At 41.6% G+C, this 19,184-nt stretch overlaps 1 protein-coding gene across 1 annotated transcript in view; it reads right to left on the reverse strand.

Annotated features, from left to right (window-relative positions):
- bmp6 (bone morphogenetic protein 6) overlaps window positions 1–19,184 on the reverse strand; it is a 164,882-nt gene that overhangs the window by 51,513 nt on the left and 94,185 nt on the right. The window contains exon 4 of the mRNA XM_072261818.1: window positions 17,996–18,193. Coding sequence (XP_072117919.1) covers window positions 17,996–18,193 — 198 coding nt within the window. The remainder of the gene's footprint in view (window positions 1–17,995; window positions 18,194–19,184) is intronic.

The following is a 19,184-nucleotide window of genomic DNA, read 5'->3' on the forward strand; positions in this document are numbered from 1 at the left end:
AAATTAAAGACTCAGAGTAATGCAAGTCTAGTGCTGGAAATATGAAATAAAAATATAGTAAAGCCTCATTTCAGGCTAAATCTGTGGGAAGAGAGATAGGATTACTGGTTCAGATCAAAGACCATTCTGAAGAAGGGTCCAACATAAAATGGCAACTCTTTTTTCCTTTTCACAGATGTGGCCTGATCTAAATATTTCTAGCATGTTCATTTGTTATTAAGGGATAAGATTAAACTACATTATTTAATTTAGTGTTCTTAGCAACAATCTAATGAGTAGTGTAGTACTAAGATCCAATCAACCCCACTTTTAATTCCTTCTGGCAGCGACAAACTGAATGACCTCCTGTACGATATCTACTCTATGATTCAGTCCCATTAATCTGTAGTAAATTCATTTACACCTGCTGTGAGTATAATTTTAATGGAGTGATTTTCTTCCAGCCACGTCACGATCTCCAAGCGGATCACAACCTTGTCACTGGGTTTGGAGGCTTGCATGCCTCAATGACCCAGAGAGCTATGTTGGCTCGAGTCAGGGCTTTATGCTTTGACTTTTGGTCGGGTCACCCACGCCAAAAGGGTCAAAGGGTAGAGGTCAGACTAAGAGGGTCCACCCATCCTCCAGGTTTGGGAGTCCAGCTCAGGGCTAACGACACTGACTGGTAAAACTAAATTGTTATGGAAACAGCAATGAAGAAACCGTCTACATCTAAGTGTGACAGTATTCCTGAGTCTTCACCTGGGATTTGCATGACTGACGGTAGTGAAAACTGAGAGGAAGTTACTGACATGATGAAGAAAGCCTTGAACGCGGCCAGAGATGAAGGACCTTCACTGCTGCCCTCAACACCAGTGGTGTAACAAGTCGTAAGTAAGCAAAATGCCAATATTTAAAAATTTTTCAAACCTTCCTCCAGTTTTACTTCTTGCCATTTCTCTGGCCTTCCCCTATCTTCAGTCACACAAGATTATAGTGCTCCTTTTATTTTTGCACATTCCTGACTTTAAAATCACTTCACTATCAGCAACAGACATGCTGTGCTCTGGAATTCTTTCCTTCAACCTCTCTGCCCCTCTCTCGGTTAAGCAGTTCCGAAGGTGTTGGCCAACTGGCTCAGTATCTCCAGATGTGGCACAGTATCTCCAGATGTGGCACAGTATCAATGTTCGCCACGTCATTGCTGTCACTGGAAAGGCAGCTTTGGATGTCCTGAAAAGGGCACTTTATATCACACAACTCTTTTGTTAAGTGACTCAAGACACTGTTCTACCCAAAAGCTCTCACAGAACTGGAAGCCTCTGTTGTCTGTACACACTTCAGCATCACTTCAAATGTTTAGCCACTGTTGTTAACAGGGGCAAATGGATGAAAGGATTTTGCTGCCCACAGGGATAGTCCCATGCAGGTTTTATTCGTGTTAACTCTGCCGTTAACCCTTCAAACAGATTGTTTTGTCTTCTTCACTTACTAATGAAAGGTTAACTGGGATCACTACAAACGTATTCACCAATATCAGTAATCGATAATCCATTACCTTGAGTGGCATTTCCACACACACCACTGGATGCCTCATTAAGCTAAGCAAGAAGCTGTTGGCTTTGAGATTCCACTGATAGTAAATGCTACGAAAGTGGCAGCAATAAAAGTGTTTCTGGTTTGCTTCCTGCTCATAAAATTTTATGCTAGACATTAAATGGCCGGATCTGCTTCTAACAAGCTGCACGCTGCTCAACCCAAGTTCCTCAAACAGCTACAGCCATGTTCAAGGTATTTAAAAAATGTTAAGTGACAGCTCATCAGCCCATAAAGGCATTAACCCTTTCACCAAACCATTTGTTTAATGCTGGCATACTTGCTAAAGACAAAAAGTTGGCTATCCCACAAGTAGCTAACAATGGAGGGGGTTGTGTTGCGCTGGGGTTTAACTTGAGAAATATTTAGAGCATGAGGTTCAGCTTTGGGCTGTTTTTTTCTTTTCAAAAAAAAGGTGATTTCCTTTTGCTCAGTGTCAGAAGGCCGGCATACAGCCAGTCAGATGCACAATTATATCCACGTTTTTCTGCTTTACAAGTTGAGAAAAAGCAGGGCCCATGACAACTGGGTGGAAACCAGGGCTTGGCCACATGATTAATCACTTGCCATTGCCCGCATCTTTTCCTCATATAACAGAAGTATTCTGCTCCATATGAGGTTGACCAAGTCCCTCACACTGGGAGTGGCTGGTGATCACAGAGGCATGCAGCGTGGAATCAGGCCCTTCGGCCCATGGAGTCCATGCTATACAATAATAAACCATTGGTAAATAGGTTCATTATCGTCACGGGCACAGTGAAAAACTTCTGTCATCCATTCAGATAATTTCATCACATCAGTGCATTGAGGTAGTACAACGAAAAGGCAATAATGGATTGTAGAATTAAATGTTACGATTACAGAGAAAGGTCAGTGCAGGCAGATAATAGGTGCAAGGCATAATAAGGTAGATTGTGAGGTCGAGATTCTACTGGACCATTAAATAATCTTATAACTGATCACCAATTAAAATAAAAGAATTATCCTTACAAACCCAGTAACTTTCTGAGGTTTTTACCTCTTGGCTGCAAACTAGGGGCAATTTACGGTGGTTTACAATCTCCTCTTATTCTCCTGTGTTCCAGGAAATAAAGTCCTAAACTATTCAACCTTCCCCTGCAACTCAGGTCCCCTAGTCCCAGCACTATCCTTGTAAATTTTCTCTGCTCTCATTCAAGCTTGACATCTTTCCTGTAGGTAGGTGACCTGAACAGCACACAATTCTCCAAATTCAGCCTCAACAATGTCTGTTACAGCTTCAATATAATAATTACTCTACCAATGCACAGGTCTTTTAGTATTTAAAGGAAACTTCGGGTGCTATTGTGTGGAGTTTGCACGTATTCCCTGCAACTGCATGCATTTCTCTCAGGTGCCCTCGTTTTTCTGTGTGTTAGTAGATTAATTAGCCCCTAGTGTGCAGGTAAGTAGCAGAATCTGAGGAGAGTTGATCAGAACGTGTGGAGAATGGCATTACTGTATAATATGTGTAAAGGGCAGTTGGTCAGTGCGGATTTGGTGGGCTGAAGGGCCTGCTTACAAATTGTCTCTCTCAATGAATGAATGACTATGAAAGCCACGCAGGAGAACTTGCAAACTCCACATAGACAGCATCTGCGGTCAGAATTGAACCCAGGTCTCTGAGAGGCAGCAGCTCTTCTATCTCTGCCACCGTGGCACTCTTGTCGGCCACATGTGGGACTCCAACCTTCGGTCTTTGAGAGGGCAAGGCTTTGGCTTCTCATCCTTACCTCTGCTCATTTCATGGCTCAGGCTGCTGCCTGCACAGTCCTGAAGATGTAATGCCATTTAAGAACAATATCCATTTTCCAAGCTGATAAACGCCCTCAGCTCTCAAATACAAGGTTCTGCAGCAAGTAGTACACAATGTACAAGAGCAGTCAGAAAACTCTGGTTAAGGGACGTCTCTACTTTGACGCAGGCATAAACAACAGATTGCACAACACACAAACATTTCACAAGGGCGCACAGACAGTATTGCATGCTGAGCACATTTGGAGAATCACGGCAGCACAGCCTAATCACCAGCTCTTTACTTCTTCTCCCTCATAGAAGTTACATGAGGGGTTCCTCTTATTTATAGGGAATGGCATTGGGATAAACGATTCGTAGGATTGTTTACATTGCCTAAATGCTAAATGGCCTTAATTTAAATTAAGACGATAGAGTTTCCCTTGGGATTGGTGAGGAAAATATTTTCTCACATTCTACTTCTCAAGGGCTGGGGCATAATTTCAGATAGAGGTTAAAAGCAGCAAATACTTAAGTCATTTTTGAACACACTGACCAAAAGGCATCAAGATGCACAAAATGTTGTTTTTAGCAGCTTTCAAATGTCCTCACAGTTTATGTCTCATTAGACTGAAAACACGCCGTTCTGCAGACATCTCCTCATTTTCTCCAGTTTAATCCCATTCTTAAATGTGCAAATAACACTGAAATTAGATTTTTAATCTACACTGCCCATGTCTGAAGTATTATGTCTCATGGTTATCAAAAAAAAACAGGAATTTATGTTTCAAGAGCTAAAATGCTAAAAAGTCTCTGCTCGAGCAAAAAAATCTATGGGAAATATGAAACTTGTCCCATGCTACTACTTTGCAAATTCAACAGTGTCCCATTTAAAGTGCACACAGAGACATTGGGGGAAGGGTAGGGAACGAGCAGACAGAGATTCGGAGACTGAAGAAAGCCAGGTGTGACACGAGGTAAAACTTAGTCAAGCAGAAAGCTGCTGTGATCTGGAGGAATTCACTGATTGAAAGGCTGATGGCAGCCAATTCAAACAAGGAAATAGATGAAGGAGAAAATACTGCAAAAATACTGCTGAGATAGGGTTAAAATGGGCTGAAAGTTCTCTTGGGTTGTAATGATTCCGTGATAGTAAGTGAGAACAGGCTGTCAAAACCTTCAAGTGAGCGTAACCTGACGAAGGGTCTCGGCCTGAAACGCCGACTGCACCTCTTCCTATGGATGCTGCCTGGCCTACTGCGTTCACCAGCAACTTTGATGTGTGTTGCTTGAATGGGATTTATTCTAGTCAGGCACCTAGGTTGGGCCAGTTGGCCTGAATGGCCTTTTTCCAGACTGTACGACTCTATGAATGGTTAAACCTATGTTACAAGGAGTATGGGGTGTAGGGGGCCCTGGATAGAGGTGATACCTTTGATGTTGGCAGCTGTACTCTACCTTGCATGGTGGACAGGTATCACTGGTCCTCATCCATCTCCTAACTCTCTCACGTATGCCTCCAAGTGGCACAGCCCAATACACCGCTTCAGCCGCCAGGCTAAACCATGTGAGGGGGTGGTGTTACCACAGCACCACTGGGCAAAGGATCTCATCCATGAAGCCACCAGCCAGGGCAGATGAGTTCCCCGATGAACTACAATAGCCGTACGCTCGAGACCAGGGCGAGCCACCAAGTTGGAGGACACTGGCTGTGGTCCAGGCCTGGAGAGGGATGCGCACCGCTAGGCCTCACTTGCCTATGACACACGAAAGCGCCCCTACAACCCATAAAAAGGGTTGCGGGATCTGAACAGAACCGAACAAGGAGTATAACAAGTGCATCCTTTAGCCACAGAGCTCCACAAAATGAAGCTTGATTTACAGAAAGCTTCAATCTACTAATACAACTTAATAAAACCTCAAAGACATGTGCAAAATTAGATGCTAGTCAAAAACACAGACAGTGATGTTAAGAGATTTAGAGGCACCTGAATATGCAAAGAATGGAGCAGGAATAAGGGATAATTTAATTTGCTTGGCTCAGACATTATGGGCTGAAGGGCCTGTTTCTGTACTACTCTATGTTAAATGCAACAGCAGAAATAATGTAAGCACCAAGGCAATCTTTCAACAGAAATGTTAGCCCAAAGCAACTGTCCTAACTAATTTCTGCAAAGTGTTGGCAATGAAAAATTACCAAACTTCAGGTAATTTAAGATCTCAGTGGGTCTTGGGTTTCACATGAGCATGTAAAATTAAACAATGACACTGAAGCTGGAACATTTGGTAAGCTTGGTGCCTCAGGTCCAGCACTGTAGGCTTCACACATACTGGAATTAGCAGCCAGAAGCATAGAAGGAAACACTGCCAGAGGTCGCTATTTGGCTAGCGTTGCCCAAGTCAACCACCCAATTTCTATTTTGGTCTGTATATTTTTCACTTTGGTACTGACCCTGCTCTCCTTAGAATGTTATCACCAAATATGTTTCCAACACTTATCAGGTGACAATTACAGGATTTGGACACAAAACCAAGTGCTTCATGTTATGACACAGAACAGTACAGCACAGAACCACAATATACATAATGTCGAATTAAACTAATCCCACCTGCCTGTGCCTACACAACTCAATTCATGTGTCCGTCTAAATGCCTCTTAAACATCGCTAGCGTATTCATTTCCACACATTGTGGGCTCCTAAAGCTCTACATCGCTGATGTATTCATTTCCACACCTTCCAATGCACACATTGTGGGCTCCTAATGCTCTACATCGCTGATGTATTCATTTCCACACCTTCCAATGCACACATTGTGGGCTCCTAATGCTCTACATCGCTAGTGTATTCATTTCCACACCTTCCAATGCACACATTCTCGGCTCCGAACGCTCTCTTGCCTCACACACTTCATTTAAACTTGACACCCCCTCCCCCGCCCTCATCTTAAACCCTTTAGTTTTTGACACATCCACCCTTGGAAAATGACTCATGACTCTGTCTATTTATGTTTCTCATTAATTTTATACACTTCTATCAGGTCTCCCCCCAGTCTCTGGTGCTCTGGAGAAGACAATCCAAGTTTGTATAATCTCTCCTTATTGTGAGCACTCTCTAACCCTCCTGCAACATTCTGGTGCACTTCTTGCTGAAGATTTCTACTCTGTACCCCAAAATCTCCTCTTCAGAAGATCCCCATTGTTACTTAAACCATAAAGGCCAAAACTACTTGTCTTTGAAATCAACGTTCTACATTCTTAGAATGCAATCTGATCCTAAATGCATGGCATCAGTCACACAACGTGAAACAAGCCCTCCAGCCCAAATGGTCCATGCCGAGAAGATTTCCCCTCTAAACTAGTTCTACTTGCCCATATTCCCCAGGAGGCGGAAAGAATGTCAGGACTTTCAAGAGGGAATTAGAAAGGCAATTGAAAAACATCAGTTTTAGGAGTGTTACATTTTGTAACTCCAGAAACGAAATGAAAGAAAAACACGGGAGCTGGGGTATGTTTTGTCTACTTAGTCTTCCTTTAGCGAAGCGATCACATATGATGCGGCGGCGTAATTGACGTGTGCCACTCATGTACTTCTTACATATAACCCATAATTAATTATGTAAACAAATAATGCTTAATCAAAAAATATTACTGAACTATTAAATACACTGCACTCCTCCCTGCCTAGCTGTAAACTCCAACTCAATATAGAATGCATCTCAACTCAAATTTGTAACATATTGCTCTCTAGTCATCTCGTGTCCTCAGTATACCATATAATACAACTAACATATATAAATCCAGAGCAGGGAGATTCGATCACTGTGGAGGGTTTCTTACCCTTCTGGGATAATGGATCTCCTGACAGGCCGGGGGTGGGGGGGGGCGCGGGTGGAATGCTGGGGAATCACTCTGCTTGGCAAGTGAGAGCTGTGGCTGTGAAACAATCTCAGGTACTGGGGCCTCCTCCATGGTGGTTGTAGGAGTTGACTCTCGGACTGCAGGACAGCTCTGTACACATTTATTCTCTAACAACTAACTCTGCTCTCCTCAACTAATTGACGTACCATCTCCAGATGACCTCAGACGCAATCTCCACTGACAGTGGTCCAGATCTGTCCTTAATCTTTCCAAGTACCCACTTTTGATCACCCCTGTAGTGCCTCACTACGGCATTGCAGGCCGTTGCCAGGGATGGAGAGGAGCTGCTCTTGGCATCTTCTGGACATGTGGGCAGATCAACAAATTGGGAGCTGCCTGATCTGTTGATCTATCCCAGACCATCAGACAAAGATTCAAGCCAACACTTTCATTTTGACCATACCTAGATAACCAGCACGTAGCTCCTCCAACACTTTAGCTCTCAGTGTGGATGTACAACAACTTTCATTCCCCACATGAGGCAAACTCCATCAAGGGTAGTTCATTCAGGGGCTGGGAAAAATGAGGGAACTGGAATTTCTGCTGCACACTCCAGCCATTTTGGGTGGCCATGCAGACTTGATTCAGTGTGGGGTCTTTTCTGGTTTCCCTTTGGATCATCTCTGCCGTAATAGGGAGACTCCTGCTTTCCATCAGGGAGAATATGTCAAGAGGAGTGTCTTCTTTTTATTTCCTTGTCCAAGGGTAAATGGGACAATGCATCTGCATTTCCATGATTAGTTATCCTCTTGAATTCGATCTTGTAATAAAGTATGACTACTACTACTACTACTACTACTACTACTACTACTAATAATGGTATCCTCCAAGAAACAGAGAGGCCCTCTCTGTATTCACGCCGCTACTCTTTGGGAACACCCTTCTGTGAACTGACAATGGACACTCGGTTGATGATCAGAAATGAGGCCATACAAGTACTGCTTGAAATGCTTTACACCCCAAACCACTCAAAGTCTCTCTGTTAATCTGTGCATACATTTTCACTGCAGTAGTAAGGGAGCATGATGGAAAGGCTATGGGGCGTTCACTTTATTCACTCATAACGCGTGACGTGACTACACCTATACCAGAGAGGGATGCAGCACACGCAAGATTCACTGATCAGTGGATTTTAGTGTGTGAGTGTGTTGTCTGATGCCACATTTCCTTTGCCTTTAGGAAAGCCACTTCACACAGCTTCCTCCACTGAATTCAAGGGGTAGAGCATTGTAGGCTGGTTTGGCAGAAACCTGATACAGTTATAAACAAATCCTGAAAAAGACAGCAACTGTGATGCTTCCTTTGGCCTTGGGGCATCTATCACTGCTTGAATTTTCTCAGCACACTTGTGTAATGCTTTTGCATCAATGGTGTGGCCACAGTAGGCGATGCTTGGTTTAAAGAATTCAAGCTTGTTGCATCATTCTCTGAGTCCGTAATCTTCTAATCTTTTTAACACCGTCCTGCGAATTTTGAGATGTTCCTTGTCATCCTCACTGGAAACAATGATGGTAACTGAGTGCCTGGACAGACTTGCAGCAACCGGTCCATGGCATTCCAGCAGAGTGCAGGTGCAGATGCTATGCCAATAGTAAGTCTATTATAGTGGAAAAGTCCTTTGAGATTGTTTATGGAGAAAAACACTTTGGACTCTTCTTCCATTTCCATCAGTAGGTAGAGTGAAGCTATGTCCATTTTGCTGAAATGTTTCCCTCAAGAAAGGTTTGCAATGATATCCACTATCCTGGGCAGAGGGTATTGATCTGCTATCACCACAGATCCTGGCAGAACCATCCTTCTTGGCTACAGGGACCAATGGCATTGCCCGTAGGTTCCACTCAACCTTGGAACAAATTCCTTCACCCTCCCCATGTGATCTAGCTCACTGGTGGCTTTATCACAGATGAGAAGGAATCACACAGTGTTTGTAAAACCTGAGTGTGGCATTTTCAGTTCACACTGATCCTTGATATGTTTGAGTTTTCCAGTGCCATCCTTGAACACCACTGTGGCATCATCCAGTACCTTCCTTAATTCACCCTCAGTTGACTCTATTGCAGGGGATGTGGCATACAAATGGTGGGTGGATCCCAAATCATGTTGTAGTCTCAGCCAATCATATCCTCACTATGCTGGCCCTCCTGTTTTTACCACATACAAACCCAATGTGGCTTCTTGGTTGTTGAATTTCACTGTTACAAATGCCATTCCCACGGGAGTTATCTTTTCTCCAGTACAAGTTCTTAGTTGGATATCTGCAGGCTTCAGTTCAGTATCTTTGAAATACCATTCAAAATCGGTTTGTGGAATGACTGAAACAGCTGAGCCAGTGTCCAATTCCATTTTAATTAATTTGCCGTTCAACTCAGGTGTAAGCCATATTGCTTCTCTGTTAGTTTTCACACTGTAAATCTCAAGGCTATTCAAACCTGTGTCACTCCCATCATTATCAGAATTTTCATCAGTTGCATGCAAATTAGTGCTCTTTTTGAAACTGCAACTTGACCTTTTATCATTATCTCTTCCTTCTGCGGTCCATTTATTTTTGTCTACCCGACATGCTTTTTGGATGTAGTTAGACATTGTAACTTTGTTCACCATCACTTTCACTCATGGTTGCAACTCATTTGTTTTTTCTGGCTGCTGTTTCCATTGATACAGTGATTTCAAATGCTCTTTTAAATACAAGTTGTGTTTCTGTTAGGAGCCATTTTTGAATGTTTTCTTGTAAGATTCCACCAACTAAACAATCTCTCAGTGTATTATTAAAACCATCACTGAACTGATAATGCTTGGACAACTTGGCATTGATTGTGCGGATATTCAGAGGCTTTTTCCCAGGGCTGAAATGGCTGCCACAAGAGGGCACAGGTTTAAGGTGCTTGGGAGTAGGTACAGAGATGTCAGCCGTAAGTTGTTGTTGTTTTTTTTTTTTTTTTTTTTACACAGCCAATGGTGAGTGTGTGGAATGGGCTGCTGGCAACAGTAGTGGAGGCAGATACGATAGGGTCTTTTAAGAGACTTTTGGATAGGTACATGGAGCTTAGAAAAATAGAGGGCTATGGGTAACCCTAGTAACTTCTAAGGCAGGGACATGTTCGGCACAACTTTGTGGGCCGAAGGGCCTGTATTGTGCTGTAGGTTTTCTATGTTTTTTTCTAACTTCTTCAATTCAGCCATGTAAGCTGAAATTAACTCCCTTTTGATTTTGCTTATGAAACCTAAAACAATATATAATCAACAAAGTTTTTGGTTCTAAATGTGCCTACATTACATTCACAATACCAGCAAAGCCCATTATGGCTGGTTTGGTTGGAGCAGTTAAATTTCTAAGCAAACTGTATGCTTTTCTACCTATTATACTCAGCAACACGGTCCCTCATCCTTCTCGGTTATTCCATTTGGTTTCAAATACTGCTCAATTCTTTCAGCGTACATCATCCAGTTATCTGTTCTGGAATCAAATGCATCTATCTTTCTGACATAGCCAGCCATTTCTGCTTATTTATTTATATATAATCATCACCTGGCACTCACTGTTTCTGAATCCATGAATTTTGTCTGTTTTTTTAGACTCAAACCTCTCCCTCTTCCAAAAAAAACCCTGCTGCGCTTCAACAAGTAGGTAGTCATCTCCGGTTTGTTTTACAACTACCTTGTTTTGCAAGTCTGGAAACTAATCTAAGGAAAAATGCAGGAACTGGGATATGTTTCATCTGCTTAGTTTTTCCCGTAGGAAGTGCCCACATATTACATGGTGGCGTAATAACGTGTGCCATTCATGTACTTTCTATATATAATCCATATTTAACTATGCAAACAAAAAATGCTTAATCAAACCATATATTTACAATATTACTGAAATATTAAATACATTGCAAGGAATATGGGGAAAAGAGTAGGGAACAAGCTGATGTGCTTCTTCAATGAACAGATGAGAAGAACAGCCTCTTTCTCTGCCACAATAATGTTGTGGACAGAAAGGAACTACAGAAACAGTGTAGAAGAGGACTTGTAGCTCTGAGGTAGAACTGATTGCCTCTTCTAAACAACCTGTGACCAATCTGCGGTGTTCAAACTATGCCGTCTATAAATGCCAAGGTTCAACTCTTGAACTGTGAAGATCGACTCCAAATTAATTCAGCAGTTAAGCAGGCTCTTTGGCATTCAGATACTTCTACTGAAAGCAGAAATCGCAGGTGAGGAGTTGGTGGGAGGTTTTGAAGGATTAAGCTTTCGCAACTGCAAGGGGTTCATTCCCTGAAGGATTTCTCAGAGTCAGACAGAAAGAATTTTAAAACATTGCTCCCCACAAGGAATTTCAGGCATTGCCCTCAAGTCCTGGAAGAAATCTTGATTTATCTCAATGTATCAGTTTCTCTAGGCAGTGCTTAAACATGACGAACACTCCTTGGGAATGTTGGCTTTGCACTACAGTTTTGCAATTTTCTGCATGCAGTTCTGTTCAAAGACTTTTAGGTGAAATAATTCATAAATGTGAATACCAAGATAGAATCTGAATAAGGCCCAGTAAGAGAGGTGTGAGAGCAACATCTTCCATTTTCTCGCAAAAAATGTACGTAATCTTCTCAGAGATTTTAGACTGCAGAATGGTCCAAAGAAAAGCACCTGGATCCATGAAGAACACATCTACCCTGATAGTGGAGTTGTGTACACTGTTACCGCCTCAGTACATCAGGACCATCAACACGGAAAGCAACAAAACCCTTTGTTAAGATGTTACTGTGAAAGGAAAGTTCAGAATTCACTTATGTAAAGCTCTATGGATTCATCAGAAGCCAAAAACAACCAGCCAGGGATTAATAAAGCTGCAATGTTCAAGTTGTTTCAACCTCAAGCCTCCTTGCCAACATCCAAAAACAAAGAAAATATTAGCTTTATTTGTCATATGTACATCAAAATATTGTTTTACATCACAACCAACACAGTCCAAGGATATGCCGAGAGCAAGTGTTGCCATTCGTCCAGCACCAACATAGCTTGTCCACAACTTATTAACTCTAACTCTAACCTCTATGTCTTTGGAATGTGGGAGGAAACTAGAGGACCAGAAAGAAATCCACTGTAAATGGTTGTGCTAACCACTACTTACTATGCCACCCTGGCCTACCTATGAACCCCTGCCCAATTCCAATTCAGACTGCAAACAGCGTATCTTCACCTTGAACAATATCCTCTTGACTGTCCTCCCAACACAATCACTTCCTACATCAACACAAGTCACATCTATTCTACCAGGAATATACCTTTATGTGAAAATTACTCTGCACTTGTTGACCTGCAATGCCTTAAAGCCCTATCACACCTCACATTTGACATTGTTGTTGTCTTCAAAAACCTTTCACTGCTCCATCATTGGAAGCAGTGAAGGGTTTTGAGTAACCTTGCCTTAAGATCCTAAGTCTAGAGTTTTCCATCCTAAATCTCTCTACCTTCTTTTCCTCTTTTACAATGCATCCTCAGTTCACCAAACTTGAATCCCTAATCTCAATGTCAAATTTTGTCAATGTCAATGAGAACACACTTGACTAAATGAATGTAAAGAGTTACTCTTGTTATTATGGACCTAACTAGAAATAAGCTCATATGGCAAAGCCATATGATAGACTTCAAGAAGGCCTTGTTAAGAATGACTTTAGTGCAGTATGCAAACTTAAGTGTAAGCATGGAGATCAAACGCTACAGATGCTGGAATAAAAACAAAAAGTGTTGAAAATATTCAGGCAGCATCTATGGAAAGAGAAAAATTGTTAATGTTTCACGTCAAAGGACATCGATCTAAAATGTGAACTTCAGTTCTCCTTCTGCAGATGCTGACCTTGTACAGTTCTTCATACATTTTCATTTAGAATTTGAATACATCAAAATCTGATGCTAGAAGATAACCTGCATCAGATTCATAGAGCAATACCTCACAGAAACAGGCCCCCTAGCCCATGTCAACAAGATTCTTATCAGAGCTAATCCCATTTACCTATCCTTGGTCCAGTTCCCTTTGAATCTTTCTTATCCATATACTTGCCCAAATCTTTTAAACAGTGTAATTGTACCTGGCTCTACCAATTCCTCTGACAGCTTGTGACATATACCCACCACCCCCTGTGTGAAAATTTGCCTCTCCCATCACTTCTAGTTTTAGACTTCCTCAACCTGGGAAAATGACTGTGACCATTTATTCTGCCTGTGGCCCTTGTGATCTTATAAACAATTACAGCCAGTCCAGAAGGAAAGATAAGAATGGCAAGGCAAGAGACCTTGGATGTCAAGAGTGGTGAAGAATTTAGTCAAGGAGGAAAAAGAAAAAGAATGCAAGTCTTTGGAAGCTAGAATCAAACCGAACCCTTGAAGATTATAAAGAAGCCAGGAAAGATCTCAAGAAGGGAATTAGGAAAGCCAGGAGGGGCCACGAAAGATCCTTGGCAAGCAGGATTAAGGAGAATCCCAAAGCAATCGAGATTAAGAGGATAACTAGGGAGAGGGTGGGACCACTCAAGGATAAAAGGGGGTAACCTTTGCTTGGATGCAGAGAATGAGGATGAACACCTAAATGAGCACTTTACATCAGTATTTATCAAGAAGGACATGGAGGATAGGGAGATCGGTGCCGATAGTATTGATAATGCTGGGTCATTTTGACATAAAGGAGGAGGTAATGTTGGGTCTCTTAAAGAGAATTAAGGTGGATAATACTTCACCTTAAAAACTCTCAATGACTAGAAAGTCACAGAATGCAGAGTCAGTTTTATTCAGTTATGACTCCAAATGTAATCCCTGGCATTTAACTGACATCCCTCCCTCTCCCAACCACATTTGTACCTTGGTATACTATCTCCCACTCCAAAGTAGATGCATGCCAGAGATAGTAGATGAGGCAGGTACAGGAACAACATTTAAAGATATTTGGGCATGTATGTGGATAGGAAAGGCTTGGAGGAATATGGGTCTAATGCAGATAAATGGGACTAACCTAGATGAGCATCCTGGCTGACATGGATAAGTTGGGCTGAAGGGCCTGTATGGGTCTACAGTACTCACACACATGGTCCATCAGTTATGAGGAGTTAGCTGTCAAAGTGAGGAACTGAGTTCCAGACTCTCTGCCTCAATAAGCATCCTGCATGTTGCAGCGAAACAGATGCTAAATCCAGCGTGCAAAGTCAGCTGTGTGCTTTTATTTTTATGGTTATTGTTTTAATGAACAATAGCATCATAGCATAAATCTCTCATCTCCGCAGCTCCTCCTCTGGTGAGAACAGATGTATGAAAAGAACAAATGATTCACTACACTTGATAACAAAAAGGCCAAGAAAAGCATTGTTCTATAGCTTGAATGTTATGAAACAAACTTAGAATAACTTAGCTGAGTGGGGTGGAGATGGGAAATGTGTGCTTTTCCACGTCCAACTGGCACAATACAAGTAAAGTCGACGAGAACCACCAATGTGAGAATTCAAAGTTTGACGAAGGTCCAACTGCAGTTCACGTGAACACTTCACATGACCAATTTTTATAGTTACACCATTGAAATCAACCTGTCCAGATGTATCACAGATTGGTCCAGGGTCTGCTCTGCCCAAGACCGTAAGAAACCGCAGCCCAGTCCATCACACAAACCAGCCTCCCCTCTCCAATGACCCAGTCTATATTTTTCACTGCCTCAGGAAAGCAGCCAACACAATCAAAGACCCCTCCCGCTCTGGTCATTCTCACTTCTCCTCTCTCCCCTCTCCCATCCAGCAGAAGAGACAAAAGCTTGAAAGCATGCATCACCAGATTAAAGGACAGCTTCTTCCCATTGTTATGAGACTCTTGGACAGCCCTCACATATTCAAACAATATTATGTTGATCTCCCAATCTATCTCATTGTGGCCCTTGCATTTTGTTTACCTGCACTGCAACAGTACTTTGCATACTGCTTTTCTTCATACTACCTCAATATACTTGTGCATGGCTTCACCTGTCTGGATCGAATGCAAATAAAAGCTTTTCACTGTTTCTTGGTGCATATGACAACAATAAACCAAATAATAATAATATCCAATACAGGAAGTGATTCTGACAGCTCGGGACACCTTTCTTTTCCTTTTCTCTATGGACTTACATTGATCCTTTCTTCTCTCCTTTTCAACTTCTTGTCCTTTTCTCACCTTCCTTTTTCTTCTTCTAGTTTCTTGTGAGTACCTCTGAATATGCTAATTTCTCAAGGAAATAGGTCTCATTTGTCTCCTTCCATTTCTATAGCACTTATGTCCTTCTCTTTTTTTTTTCCCTTTTCCTTCCTTTGAGGGTGTGCATCTTGATCTTGAGAAGGTGCATTTAGTTCACTGAAGTATTCACTTATTAATCTTTCTATTGTTCCCTTTACAATCTGATCTTTCCTCTTGGCTTCCTCATCCACAACATCATCTGATGAATCCTCTTTTTTTCATATCTCCATTGACACATTTCTTTTTGGCCTTCCACTCATCCAGCTGAGCTTTGGTCTTTGCATCTATTTTTACAAGAAGCCTTTTGTCTCCCACTTGAAGTCCATGCAATAACCTTAATGGACACAGGGTAGATTCTGGTTCTTTATACTCACAACATCCAAATGCTTACAACTTTCCTGAAGCTCCTTGAACTCTCTTCCAGCTTAAACCAAGCCACATTTCAAGTAAATGCCTGATTAACTTACCTGAGGCTTTCTCAGATACATTACCTACAAAAAGTGTGGCAGTCAGACTAACAGCACCTGCTTGCCCTCTGGTGTACAGCATGGAGACAGTGGTGGCATTATCCAGTACCTTTTTTTTAATCCATTTTCAGTTGACTATTACAGAGGATGTGGCATGTAAATGGTGGAAGGATCTCCAATGAAGTTGTAGTTGTCTCAGCCCCACAATGCTGGTCCTCCTGTTTTTACCACGTACAAGCCTAATGTGGCTTGTTGGTTGTTGTATTTCACTGTTACAAATGTCACTCCTCCACAAGTTATCTTTTCTCTAGTGTAGTTTCTTAGTTGGATATCTGCAGGCTTCAGTTCAGTATCTTTGAAATGTTGGTCAAGCTTATTTTATTTTGTGGAATGACCGAAACAGCTGAGTGAATGTCCAATTCTATTTTAATTAATATGCTGTTCACTTCTGGGGTAAGCCATATTGCTTGTCTATTGTTAATTTTCACATTGTAAATCTCGAGGATACCCAGTCCTGCGTCACTCTCATAGTAATCAGATTTTTCATCAACACCATGCAGACTGCTGCTTTTTATGAAATTGCAACTTGACTTTTTAAGCTTTTTCTCTTCCCTGCGCAGTCAATTTATTTTTGTCTGCCTGACATGCTCTTTATATGTGTCCTACCTTGATGCATTTTCTGCAAGTTTCACCTTTAAATCTGCATTGGTCTAGTGTATGTGATCTCCTGGCAAAACGATAATTCAAATTGTTCAGCTAGTCTGATTCCTGTATAGATGTTGCAATTTTGTTCACGTTCACTTTCGTTCCTGACTGCAACTCAATAGCAACTCTGTCTCCTGTTTCCATTGATATAGCAATTTCAACTGCTCTTTTAAATGTAAGTTGTGCTTCAGTTAGGAGCCATTTTCAAATGCTCTCTTGTAAGATTCCACAAACTAAGTAATCTGTCAGTGCATCATTAAGCACATCACCAAAACTGACAATACTCAACTTCTTCAATTCAGCCACATACGCTGAAATGGACTCCCCTTCCTTTTGATTCCACTTATGAAATCTAAAGCGTTCTGTAATTAACAATTGTCTTGGTTCTAAATGATCCTGCATTGCTTTCATGATATCAGCCAAACTCATTTTTGCTTGTTTGGTTGGAGCAAACTGTCTGCCTTTACATCCAATGCACTCAGCAAAATAGGCACTCGTTTCTTTTTGCTCTTGTATTTGCTTAAAAATTCTGCTCACTTAGCTCAGTATATAAAATCCGGTTATCTGTTGTGTAATTAAGTGTGACAATCTTTCTGATGTGGCCAGCCATTTCTCCTCTTGCTTTTAATGATTATCACACTGTACTCACTGTTTATGAACCTGTGAACTCTTCAGTTTTTGCCTTTTTTCTTTAACTTGATCATTTCTGCATGTGTGGCACTGATTTTTTTTCCAAAAACTCGACCCGTCATCACTGCATTTCAACAAGTAGGTGGTCATCTCGGGTTCATTTAAGAAATACCTCATCACCACTGATATGTTTTGTAACTTCAAAACACTGAGCTCAATTTGAAGGAAAACAAGAGAGGTGGAAATGCAAATCTAACTTTGCATTTTCCTTTAAGCGAAGTGTGCACTTATCTCATGGTAGCATCATGACATATGCAATTTATGTACTTCTACATACAAGCCACAATGCATTATGTAAACAAACAATTCTTATTCAAACAATACATTTACAAGATTACTCAAATATTACTGATATATTGAACACACAACACAATGTTGTGCCTATGGTGCTGCTGCAAGTAAGTTTTTTCATTGCAACTGTGCTTTCATGTACACATGACAACAAACTCACTTTTGACCTTTAAACTTCATCTGCCGTGTATCTGCCCTTTCTGCCAGCTCTTTTAAATCTTGCTGAGGTTTGTCACTGTCCTCTACGCAGTTCATCCCTTTGGTCACATAGCAGCATTTCAATTAAACCAATCAAGCTAAAACTCGCACCCTTCTTGAATGGAAGACTAAAGACTGAAACTTTACTCCTCTAGTTAGTCCCACTTACCAGTTAAACTCGTTGCCCTGGGTGAATCCTGAACAGATGTAGACTTGGTGCGGCCTTGGTTCCTGCGCTTGCCTGCTGCTGAGCGAGCTGTTCGGATGTGCACTTTGCTGGCTTTGAAGAAAGCCACTAGGAAGGGTTGCTTCTCCTGGGGCCCATGGAGTCCCAACAAGCCAGAAAGTTTGGGGCTGACACCTTGCCCTATAAGAACACAGGAGGCACAAGTGAGATAAGGTGAGGCTTCATGCACTAGGTTCTTTAGCAAGTTCTGAAGGGAAGCTGGAAACACATTTTTCTTCTGAGGGGCATGTCACAACAGCTGAGATCTAGGCCAATATTTATATTTACACTATTTGTGGAATATACGTCACTGGTAAGTTTTATAAGTTGGACTCTTGATCTCCCAATATATCTCGTAATGATTTTGCAGCTTCTTGTTACCGGCTCTCTGTAGCCATTGTGCTTTATTCTGCATTGTGATTGTTTCACCTTAACGCACATGGTCTCTACAAACAGGATGCAAGAAAAGCTTTTCACTGTCTTGCAGTACACATGACAATAATAAACCAATTCCAAATCTTATCCATCCATAACTGCTAGTTGGCAGTTCAGAGTCAATCACATTAGTGAACTTGAAGCCGACGTAGGCTACATTGGGTAAGGATGGCAGAGTTCCTTTCCTTAGGCAATCAAGTAGGAACTTACACAATCCAGTCAGCTTACATTTACCATAACAGATGCCAATGGTTTTATTGGGGGCGGGGGAGACTTATTTAGTACCTGTATTTAAATTCCCCAACTGCCATAGTGGGATTCAACTCACAATCAGCTGGTACTATAACATGACCATTTCGCTACAGATGGACAGACATAAAGCTGTGTGCATTCTACAATAAGTCACTTATCTCCACTGAGCATCCAGAAACTTGCTGTGCAAAGACTAGGGTCTGAATCTGAATATGTTGGCTCAGTATTGTTCTCATCATACATTACTCACATAGGCAGGTCAAATATCCTTGTGATAAGCTTTAGAAAACGAAATTGTGATGCATTTAATAAACATGCAGTGCAAGAACAGACAGGTATTGAACTTGACCTCTGAAATTCTGAGTTGACTTGTGGAATTTCAGAGGTCAAGTTCAAAGCAAATTCACTGGCACAGTGAGTTTGATTCAGAGGGTGAACCTCAAGA

Source organism: Mobula birostris, chromosome 1, assembly GCF_030028105.1.
Source record: "Mobula birostris isolate sMobBir1 chromosome 1, sMobBir1.hap1, whole genome shotgun sequence".
In the NCBI taxonomy this organism is placed as follows: Eukaryota; Metazoa; Chordata; class Chondrichthyes; order Myliobatiformes; family Myliobatidae; genus Mobula; species Mobula birostris.